Source organism: Tupaia chinensis, unplaced genomic scaffold, assembly GCF_000334495.1.
Source record: "Tupaia chinensis unplaced genomic scaffold, TupChi_1.0 Scaffold144262_1, whole genome shotgun sequence".
NCBI lineage: Eukaryota > Metazoa > Chordata > Mammalia > Scandentia > Tupaiidae > Tupaia > Tupaia belangeri.
This window is the reverse complement of record NW_006204120.1, coordinates 1,134,485-1,146,768: the sequence shown is the minus strand read 5'-3', so window position 1 is coordinate 1,146,768 and position 12,284 is coordinate 1,134,485. Positions and strand designations below refer to the sequence as shown.

General features: G+C 38.7%; 1 protein-coding gene across 8 annotated transcripts in view; it reads left to right on the top strand.

Annotated features, from left to right (window-relative positions):
- Positions 1-12,284, top strand: part of ENOX1 (ecto-NOX disulfide-thiol exchanger 1) — a 548,245-nt gene that overhangs the window by 408,979 nt on the left and 126,982 nt on the right. For all 8 annotated transcript variants that reach the window (XM_027767432.1, XM_027767431.1, XM_027767428.1 and 5 more), the window contains one exon: positions 10,129-10,235. In XM_027767432.1, coding sequence (XP_027623233.1) covers positions 10,129-10,235 — 107 coding nt within the window. The remainder of the gene's footprint in view (positions 1-10,128; positions 10,236-12,284) is intronic.

The following is a 12,284-nucleotide window of genomic DNA, read 5'->3' as shown; positions in this document are numbered from 1 at the left end:
AAAGTATATAAATGGAAAAAAAAAAAAAAAAAAAAAAAAAAAAAAAAAAAAACACCCGATTTTAAAAACGAGAGAGCGGGACTAGCAGTTAGCAGAATGACTATGTCGCTGGACTCCCACGTAGTCGACCGTGGTTCGCATCCTGTACCCGATGGCTTAAAACTCAGGCCAGGTGCGTGTGGGTGCATGCCCAAGATTCTGAGAGGAGAATGGAGGAGAAGGGATTGCGGTTTGGCCATACCCCCTGGGGGGTGATTTCTTGCTTTCTGTCTCTCTCTGTCTTTCTGGTGCACACACACACACCCTTTAAGAAAAAAAACCTCTCAAAAAAAATTGTTTAAAAGCAGGATACTTTCAAACTGAGGAAAAGGAACATATTGCTAAAATTACTGTAAGGCAGAGATAATGTGTTCTTGATTCTTTGTGCAACTGAAAGATGTTCAACTTGGTGTTTGTGCTCCAACCAAAGAACACTGCACCCATGGGGAATCATGAAGAGGCCAGAAAGTGAAGGAATTTCTGCTAAAGGAGACAAATCACTCAAGTAGTAGACCATTCCACAGCAAGGGAGTTTCATATGACCAGTAAAGCCAAAAGTAATTACTCTCTCTTTGCAGAATAAGTTTGCCACACCCCATTCCAGAGGCTCTAGGAAAGAGGCTCAGGGTTGTCTAGTCCAACCCCTTTTGCCTTGGGATTCAACCAGATAGAGACTTACTTCAGACCACATAGCTAGTTCACTAGTGATGAACACATTTCCCAACTCTTCTTATCCTCTCATATGCAATCCTGACGATGGTGTTGGATTCCTGAGAGCATTCCCTTGACCTCTACAGGTACCCCTGCAGAAGCATATTACTCAACAACTTTTATTTCAACAAAAGTAGGATAGAATGAATTTTAGATTAAAGCATGAACGCTCAGTGCTCACACTGAGAGAAGTTGATTCCAGTGTGTTAGACACAAGAGAAGTAGGACCCCTTTTTCCAGACATGTTGATTCTTCTGCTCTCTGATTCAGAGTCTTCAATGGAGAGAAGTTAATGCAGCTTCCTGCCCTATAGCAGCCTCAAGTGCTTGGCTTGTTTGCTTTGGAAAATTCTACTTTCCTGCAGGTTTGTTTGTTTGTTTGTTTTTTCCTTTCTTTCCTTTTTCTTTTTTTTCTAGAGAAAAAAAAAAGACATTTTAGAGAGAAATTTTTGAGGACACACATGCTCACTGGAGAGACAGAGAAAGTGAGAAATCAACATCCAAGTGGAATGGGCATGCCACAATGCCTTCTCCTCCGTTCATTTCCCAGGATATTGGGCATGCACACACACATGCCCAGCATGGGTTTCAAGCCACCAGGTCCGGGACTTCAACTATGGTCAACCATGTATGAGTTCAGCACCTTAACCGCTAGGCAACCTACTGGCCTCTTTCCTGTAAGTTACAACTCAGATGTTGTTTAAGCCTTTTCATGCCCTCCGCCATCCCCAGCTTTGAGCAGTTCAAGAACTTTGGCTCTTCAATCTTCAGAGTCTAGTACAGTGTCTGATATGTCACACAACATGGTGTTTGTGAGACTAAGGCCTGTAGTATAATGATTATAAATATATAAATACATGATCTGAAGCTGGGTAGATGTGTTTTCATTTTTGACTTTACCATTTGCTAAATATATGACCTCAGACAACTGTAACAATTACTTCATCAGCAAAATAGGCTTAATAATAGCCCTACCTCTGAGGGTTGTTGGAAAATCTAATGAGAAAATGTTTTTAATCAGAGGTTCTCAAACTTCAACATGCATTGGAACCACCTGGAGAGCCCATTAAAGCACAATCTGTTGGGCCAACACCACCCTCCCACCCCCTGAGTTTCTGATTCAGTGGGTCTGGGGTCTGAACATTTACATTTCTAATCAGTTCTCAGGTAAGGCTGATGATGCTGGTCAAGAGCTATACACTGAAAACTACTGTTTCAAAATATCAAGCATAGTACCTGTTCCAGTGAGTGCTAAGCAATTAAACAGCCTATAGGCATTACAGTATTTCATCACATCATTAATGGAGTCCTAGTAGAATTCCCAGTCACTATTTTGAGGGTCACCAAGAAAAAAAGAGCCCCAGAAACCAGGTCTGTCCTCTTCCTGATGGATGACCATTTTAACAATGAGTCAACTAATTGATAAAAAAAACAGCTCTGGGTCCAGATTCCAGATGGTGGTGCAGCCATAATGCAATGTTCTGCAAGGCTGACCCACAGGGGAAGGTACCAGACTCACGTCTAAAAACCTGTCTGAACATGCTGGAGATTTTCATGCCCATGATCTAGGACAGAATAATGTGGGAGGTGGTTTGTGGTATGAAGACCTCGTTGGAGATGTCCCTCTGTCTCTCTTTCTTACTCATGGAAGAAAGAAATAAAAATAAACTTAAAAAACAGATTTGATGAGTCTGAACTTGTTTTCATATCATGGAGGTTGCAAATGTAGATATTACTAGTGTGGAGAATTGGTTGCCATGTAATTCATACTTCACTCATCTATCGAGAATTAAGTGTGATTGCCCACTGTGGGCAAAAGTGGAGAAAAACAATCTGAAAAACCAGAGTGAATACAAATCGGAGAGCAATTTGGCAATAGCTCTCAAAATAAGAAGTTCAGGTACTCCTTTATCTACCCTTTGCACTGCTAAGAATTTTTTATAAAGATATTTATACAAGACTGTCAGAAGATATGTCTGAGGAGGTTCGTTGCAGCCTTGTTGATAATATACATATGAATAGATTTCCAAGATATGTTTAGTAAAAAAAGCAAGGTACAGAACAGTGTATATAATAATTAGCACCACTCCATAAGTGAAAAAAGTTAGACATTGAAAAATGTCTGTGATGTGAATGCATAACTTATTCTCTGTTAAAATAGAAAAACTGACAGGCAGGTCAGTTGGGAAAGGAGGCTGTTACGTATCACTTGATTCCTTTTTTCTAATGTACGTGTACTTTTATTTATTCAGTAGAGGTAATCCGGACAGGGGGTTTATTAGATTTAAAAATCCTAGTAAGTGTTATATATTGTAAGGAACTGTTACAATTAAAATCTCATGGATTTTTTGCTTTGTTACTTTCTCAAACATTTGCATATATGCATTAGTAAGGGATCGACAGTTTCCTGAAATGTACTGGGATTTATAAAAATCTTAAAACATCGCTACCTACCTGTTATCTTTCCATTTATTCAGTCAATTTGACCATCTCCTGCTTGCTTGAAATTTGCTAAAAACACCCTGTTTCTTTTTTTTACACTTCGACCACCACATTTTTCTTCTTCTGTCCATATTCCATTCCCTGAAAGGACCAAATATCTGGCTGAATCTACCCAGGAAGAGCAGAAACGTGATACCTACTGCTGGCATTGTTGGCCTTGCTTTGAGGGGCTATCATGGATTCACGATGTCTCATAATGTTCTTTTTACCCATCTTAAGAAAAAAATCTAAGAGTGGCTTTTTCCTCTCCAATTTGAAATTCTAGTCCATGCCTCCTTAAAATATGGGTTTGTCCATGTCCATTCTGTTTCCTGGGCTTCCCGCCAGGCTGACAGGCAGGCTCGTTCGTGCTCGGGACTCAGAAACTGAGTGAATGTGCAGAAGTCTGAGAATCTCATTCAGAGCAACCTCCTCCTCCTCTGACGTGGTGTCTGAAATTTGCTGCTCCCCCATGGGCCTTTGCCTTCCATCTCTGGGTGCCCTGAGAGCTGGAGTCACTTCCTACAGTGCTTCATTACAGTTCTTCAGGCCAGGGTCCAGGCTCACGGATTCCAGCACCTCCTCTACAGTACATACACTCTTTTTTTTTTTCTTCTCTCCCAGTAAAAGAATTCCACCCTGGCTTTTACTATTTAAAAACAACAATCACAAGCTGGGGTAGGGAAGGTCAACTATTTCATTTGTTCTATGCCTTTGAAAATATCTTATGAACTATTCATAGAGGATTTGGGAAAATGTTATCCTTTAAAGGAAAAAGAATTTTACTCTTAACCCCACCGAGTTAAGGCTCTGAGCCCAGAGAGCATTAAAAACAGAAATTAAGCTTGGGAGATGTGTTTGAGGTGCTTTATTTAGGCAGGCCTACTGCCTGTAAAGACTTAATCAGTTTCTCCAGATATTTGGGACACTAAATGGATTAAGGCTCTTTCACAGCTATTTAGCTGGAACAAGGGATTGCAGAAAGTACAGGGACTAAGGAAGAGAATGCATCAGCAGGGGATGAGGGAGAAAGGGCCTGTTTGTGCTCTTCAGAGGAGCCTAACCTTCTCTTTCATTACTTCTAATGCTTTTCTGCCCAGAACTCAAAATTCAGGAGCCTTGAATTCAGCCTAGAAATTTGAGATGTGCTCAGTGCCTTGTTCTTTCTCAGGAAGCTTCTTAAAATGTGGTCTGTTTCTAGATAAATGGTTGTCCTGTCTGATCCTTCCTTCCCTGAGAAAACTAAAGAAAAGTACCTCTCAAGATAATTTATCAAGTTCTCCATCAAGTAAGAAGTGTGCTCTAAAACTGGCAGATGTCCCAACAATTTTGGAGTGGGAAAAAGTGAAAAAAAAAAAAAGTTGTTAAATTACTTAATGTTGTGGATTCATTCTGAAATTTTGAAGAATATATACATATAAGGCATCTTCAAAAAGTTCATGAATAATGCATATTATGCAAAATTACATGGATTTCAAATTTTCTACACCAAAATAAACATGCATTTTAATTTTATTTTTTTCCAAAAACTTTCTAAATCCTCCTCATATCTGTGTATATGTGTATCTCCACACATAAATATGTATAAACTAATTGAATAATCACTAATAAGGCTTTGCAGATGTACAGAGTAATTCTCAACGTCATCAAGGCTCTGTTTATCCTTCCCTTATGTTCATTGATCACTGCTGCATGTACTAGGGACTCTTTTATGACATCTAAGACTTTTGAAGAATTGATCACTTAATTTTCTTATGATCCTCAAATAGCCTAGTTTAGGCAAAACTCTTAGAACATAGAATTTGGAAGGGGGAGATGATTGGCAAGTTGTGAAGAATGCATTTAAATTTATGACTGAGAGATTTTTCTGTTGCTAATACTTCCAAAACTTTTGGATATGCTTTTTCAGATAAATAAGTAACAATCATGAAACAGAATGTATGCTTTTTATCTGATATGGGATCTGGCCCGCACACTCTGTGGACCACTAGGATGATGAAGACGTTGGGTAGGGAGTTGACCTGAATTCGTTCTTCCTGCAACACAACATCTATAAACTGGTCATTTGATCAAATGCTAATGTCTTCTTGGTTTCTATTGATCTCTTCTGAATTTTGAAGATTCCATTTAGGTTTTTTTCCTTTGTATTTATTTATTTATTTATTTTAAATATACATTCAATGACATTGTTTAGCTTATGAAGTGAACATTTCAATATGTAAACATTTCTCTCCAGTGCAGTTATCTTCAACAGATAAAACCACACCTCCTCATTCCGTCAATGCTCTGCCTCTGTATCTCTCCTCCAAATGTCCTTCTCTAGGCCCTACTGCTCAGTTTGTTACTACTTGAGATTTCTGTGTATACTGGATAAACAGTGTGACTTATATTAGGGAACTAATAAGTGGTAGTCTAATTCATGGCCTTTCTCTTTAGCACTGCCTTCTTCTGATCATGACTATAGTATGTCTTCACCTGTGATAGCAATACTAGTAGTCATCTTGATTTATGATTTTAAAAATATGCTGTCTTTGAATCACACTCATCAGGTGATACTCTTTGGTGATTTTTCCCTAAAGATGATGAATTCACGTGGATACAAGCGCTCTTTCAGAGTCCTCTTGGGTGTCCCAAAACTTTTATTTGCAAAACAAATGGCCGGTTCAGGGGCAGTCTATGCATAAATGAGAGAGAGAAACTGGGCTATATACGTATTGTGAGAATATTTTTCAAACCAAGCTAAGTTACATGAATTTTTGTACTTATTTGTTTTCTGATTTGTGAATATGGGGGAAAAAGTATAAAACTTCTTAAGAATATAAAACTAAATTACGTTTATTTTTGCTTTTAATCAATTAGTCTATTAAAAATAATACAATAATAAGAAATTGAGAATGACTTAGAAAACTTCAAACATATCTCCTTGAATTCTGACATTTTTTAACCCCCAATTCATGTTTTAACTTTATTTGATGGCCTTCAGGCGTCTCAAGCCTTCTAGCATTCTTTTTCAGACCCCTACTTGTACTTGTTTTCTTGGTCTCAAATGTACTTCCCAAGTTCCAGTAATTCTGATCTTTTTTCTGTTATCCTCCAACATAGCAATTCAGCCTTCTCCTCCTATCCCTGTCCCTGTCAAATGACTGTTTGCTCCACTGTTCATCCCACTGCTTCTGCCTTAATCATTTCTTCCAAGCAAATCATATCCAGATACACCTCCCCTGGCCTACAATATGAAGCTTACTATCAGGATTGGGTTGCGTGGTCATTCCAGATTCATTCTCACCCCCATTAGTCCCATCCTCACTAGCTACTTTCACACAAAATCCTCTCACAACTCCATGGACCACCCTGTCCCTCTGCCAAACAAGCAATGATTCACTATTGAAGTCCTGGCAAAAATGTTGCTTTCTTTGTGGGTGTTCTCTGGTTCCATCTACCTACCTAGTTACTCTCTTCTTTGTGTTCCCAAGACTGTAATTCATACCTCTTTTGCACAGAATAATTATCTGCTTATGTTTCTCTGTCAACACTGTCATCTCATTAATGGCAAGATTGGGTCTTAATCCTGTATGTCTAGCAATTATTCAATTGCCTGTGCCTAGGTAGATCCCAGGTGTTTGTCAAAGAAGTGAATGAGTGAATGAATGGAACTTATGTTCTGGGATATGGTAATGATATATTTTAAATAATTGATGTAATTAACTTCAAACAGGGAATTTCTGCAATAGCACATGGCTGGACTAGATACTAGAAGAACTATTTTTATTTTCTTAAGAATTACTTAATTTTATTTATTCATTCTTTTATTTTAATTTGACCAGAGAGAGACACACAGAGAGAGAGAGAGAAGGAAAGCAAGCCACAAGCTCCAAGGACTCGAACTGTGTTGGTCACATGGGAGTGTCCAGTACCTTAACTACCACATCACCTGCTGGCCCCCTGTGGGAACTATTTTTATACTCATTCCTGTGCAGTATTAGGCCTTGGGTTTTATACTCATTCCTGTGCAGTATTAGGCCCTTGGGTTGTCATTGTTGTTTTCCCTAAGTGCTTTCCCTTTTATAGACTTCCAGGTATATTACTAGTCTCTTATATCCATGACTCCTTACATATGTACATACATTTATGAGCATATGTAGTTTTTTCTTTGGTTTATCTTTTTTAGTAACAGTCTGCCTTAGTCCCTTGTTGTGATACTAATGCAAATAGATGAGACTGGATGATTTATAAAGAAGATAGAAGTTTACTTACAAAACTTAGTATTCTGATGTCTGAAAAGTTCAAAGTCCACAGGGTCTTGGACCCAAACCATGAAGTCAGCCCTGTGGGATCCAGCCACCTTAACTACCATGCCACTGGCTGGCGGCCCTCCTTTGTTTATATTCCCTTTGGGACACAATCATACAGGTACCACCCAGATGACATTGTCACAGCCAAAGACACCACCCTGAGACTTCAGGAAAGGATTAAGTTTTCACTTAGCATCTTTACAATGCAACCAATTCCCAACACATGAATTCGGGGGGGACATCCAAATTCAAAAGTATGAACCTTTGAGGATAAACAATTATGTAAACCATAATATTCTTTTCTGATTGATGACATATTTTTGACTATCATACCTAAATATTCATCCTCAGTCCTTGCTATCCATTCTTCTAAGGCCTGGTATCAAGATACTATAGTTTTTCCTCACTTTTTTTCTTTTTTAATTACCAGAGGGCATGTGCATTCATGAGAGAGAGACAAAAAGAAAGAGAGAAAAACCCCATCAAAGGGTGAGGGAAGTCACCCTGTAATCTTTTTTCTCTATTTCTCCATCCCATCAGGATTTGGGGTGTGCATATGTATGTGCCCAGCATGTTTTTCAAGCCACTAGGTCTGGGATTTCAACCTTGATTAGCCATGTGGAATCTGGCTTTCTATGCATAGCACTTAGCCTCTATACTACTGGCCCAGTCCAATAGTTCTTCCTCTTCTCAGTGATGTCAAAGAGCTCTGCTATTAAAAACAGTGGACCCTGTTACTCTTTAATAATTTCATAATCACTAGCCCCACCAGATAATCTCATCTGACAGTGGATTTTGGAATGATTGCTTTGTGTTATCCCTGCAGAAGGTGGCTAAAATTCCTGGTGATCCCAGCCTGTGGTACAGATGAAACAAGCTGCAAGCCCAGAGGGTCCAGTTCAGTAGGCTGTCTCCTTCACCATCCCTGGGTATTGGTGGGCCAGATTAGCACTTAGAGCCATTTGAGGTGACTAGTACAGCAGTGCTACTTCTTTCTAGGTGAAGTCAGGGATAGAAGCCTATGTGCTCAGGGGAAGTATGAGCCTAGTTGATGGCAAACCTTTCTGTTAAAATTGGGTGAAATATTCTGAATGACAAACAAATGAGTGAAACAAATGTATCATGTAATATAAAAACAAAGTTGATTGAATAAGGAGATTTGGAGTAGCAGTTCTCTAGAATTAGAAAATAATAAACATAAAACCTCCTGTGAAAATTACCCATACATTACAAGGAATTGCTTGTCAGCATTATAAGATATTCACAGTGTTGTAATGGAGTGGAATCTGGTTTTGTTTCCTGTGCTGCATTATACACTTGTATATCTTAAGTACTAATTTTTAAAATACAGTCACCAAGTATTGTTCTTATGTGGAGATTATTCTAGTACTCTTTGACATTTTTTGGAAACCAGATGATTTGGAGGAGCTTTGATGTCCTTTTTTATAATAGAGCCTTGGAAATCACTTAAGAAAGATTTATATTGATGGGGATGACGACCCACAAAAAACTAACTTTAACTGTGCCTTCCTCACTAAATATTTAGAAGTTCAGGTTTAATCATATGGTTAATTCGGTGCTCTAATTTTCTTAATCCCATGTTTACTAGATCAATAACTATTTATACAAGATTGAACCTACAGTAGATTGACCCTATCCTTAACACCCCCTTCTAAAAGCCCATCCTTTCTCTACATAGTTTTGTTCACATTCCCTCAACATTTATCATTCCAACAGCACAGTGCCTGGGAGCAACAGAAGCGCTAAATGAAGTCAAGGTGATAGAGTTAGAACTTCAAGTGGTTTGGGAGCCAGAGGGAGGGAGCCTTATAAAAGTGATAATGGAATAACAGAGGATGGTTTGTGATCATGATGGACTATGGAGGATACCATGTGATGTTGAAATAAGAACTGCACGCCAGTGCTGCTGGGTGGATGAGCTGTGGTCTGTTTTGGAATGAAAGTGGTGGCTCCTATTCTCTGCCAGAGGGCTGGAGAGCAGGCTGCAATTTGTACAGCAGGGGGAGAAAAAGGATCCAAGGAGGAAAATGGCCCCAAGATTGAGGAGAGATATGGCACAAGCATTCATTGCCCCAACTTGGAACTTGGACACGGTAATGTTTTTAGAGGACTGCAATGGAGTCCTTAAGATGGAGACAAGAAAGAGAATAAGATATGCATTTGGCTTTTCCTCATTCAACCACGCCATGTTAGTTTAACTTCTAAGCCTCCAGCCCAGGTATTATTTAATCCATAGATCTATATCTGTATGCCATCAGTATCTATATATCTACAGATTAAGGTATATAGATATGTCAAATCACATTTTAAATGAGAGCTAGAGAATGGTTGGAAGCAGGTGCCCATGAACTTTTCCTAGTCATACTTAGAATTTGTTTTAACCTTAAGTTTTGGAGGCAGACTTGAAGGGAGACAATCCCCAACCTTGCTAAAATGTAAGTATAAAAAGGCACAAATTGGATGGATATTGATGATGTTGTTTCTACTGTGACATCATCCATAGACTCCTAGTGTCTTTGCTTTGCTTCCCTATAGTGATCACAACATAAATTACTTGTCTTGTTTGACTTCCTTGTTCACCAAAGTTGAGCAGATTGTGGCCGTTTTCAACGCTTCTACCAGACAAAAAGCTTGGGACCATTTCTCGAAAGCTCAGCGCAAGAACATAGACATTTGGCGAAAGCATTCTGAGGTTGGTGATTTTATTATTACTTTTTAACCACCATCACACAGCTGGATTGGCAGAGAACAGTATGGCTGCAGCCATTCAGTTTTTGTTACAGTGGGCAGCCTCCCTGCCATTGTCCTGTCTCATTGTCAACGCTGAATCCAGCTCAGACTTGTTTCTTGTCCAGAAAAGCAGCTGAGTTAACATTTAGAGAATAGAGTGTGTTTCTCCTCTGCAAAGGGAGAAAAGAATCTTTCCCATTCATGGCAAAAAGCTCAGAAATAAACCTAGACATTTGGCTTGATAAATGACATCAAAGAAAAGTGTAGCTTAAAATAGGGACCTAGTTTTCAAATAAACACAGATTTTTTTTTTCAGCATTCCACATGACGGTGACGGTTTGCTCTTTGGACTGGAAATGGCAAGTATGCCGTTCTATCATGTTTTCTCATCATAAACAGTGGTTCTGTCCCCTGTGCTAGCCATTAGGTTATACCACACCTCTCCCTAGAGCAAATTTCTTAAGGGGAGGGCCGTGTCCAGGCTAGCTGGAGTCCACCTTTTAGCATCAATGCATGTTTGAAGTGTGAGTATCTATTCCCAAGGAAAGAATGCAGAACTTGACCTCCTTTGCCACCCAGAAGGACCAAAATGTGTCATTAGTCCTTGGTCATCCAGCTGTTATTTTTGACTCTACAGTGTAGTGTACGCTTTGAACCTGTAATTTAAAAGTAAGTATACTGTCTTTGTTTGCTTCCTCTTTTTTTTTCTTTAATGAGAGAATGTTTTTCATTTGGATGCCTTTCCATCTCTAGCATGTTAACACTAAAGCTCTTTAAATGATATTGCCACTTTCAAAATCCAAACTTATAGAAGGTAAGGTTTATTTATTTAATGATTTTGGCTCACACTTGTAAAATAAGTATTTTATATAGGGTTTGAGGAACCACAGAGTACTGTGATATCAATCATTTGGGTAGCGTTTTAAGTGCCCATTAACTAATGCTAAATTACAGTTGAATACCAATGGTACTAGATGTAACATCCACATGAATACCAAATGAATTCTTTATTATCACTGTTATTATGGTGAATACTGAGTGACTTCACAATAATGGGACACTTAAAATGCTAGTGCAATTTATTGTTAAGAAGGCCATTTTTTATTTTGTTCACAAATGCCTAAGAAGGTGGTCGGTGACTGATAAAGTTCTGTTTTTCTGTTCAGAATTATGGGGAAAAAAAAGAGGGGAATCTTTCTTCAATTTTTCAGGAACCAGAAAAATTAACCATCAGTGCTTAACTGATGTCCTCTTTGACACTGAATGGAGACCCAAGTCAAGGCTGATTTTCAGGAGGATAAAGAATCCTCTGTTTATGGTGCAATATCCAACTTGAGAGTTATGAAAATACAAATTGGAATCCATAAACTATGGTTCATATTTGGGCATGATCAGTCTATGAGTTGTTTAAATGTTTTCTTTTCTTTGCATAAAACCCAAACACAATTGGAAAACTTGCTAAGAGAAAGGCAGGTGGTGTGATGTTAAATAAACCCGGGTATAAAAAGGTCATCATTCATGTATGAATGTCAGAAAATAGCAGGTATTGATCTAAATCACACTTCCTGCCATGCCGTACTCTACTTCTCGCCTTCCCTTAGCCCTACCTCTCCCATGCTGCCCACTGCCCAGCAAGACATATAAAGGCTTCCAACATTGCTCCAAGAAAGCTACTTGCTTTTCTCAACTCTAGGAGGTAGAAGTGTATGCTCCAGATTGATACGTGGAGAACAGTCTCCAAGATGCTCTTGTAAAGGGTCTTTATGCCTCCCTGCCACCACCTCTTTTCATATATGTTAGGAAATAGAATTCTCAATCACCTTTGATTTTCTCTCCTGTGTGTCACTTAATTGATTAAATACCAGTTGGTAATTTAACATTGTGGATGATTTCTCAGTTGCATATAAGCCTGATAATTGCCTTGATTTTTTTCCCCACATTCCCAAGTACAGCATCTGTTAATTACCTACAACACCTTTACAAATTTGTTAGAGTGCACTAGTGATTTACT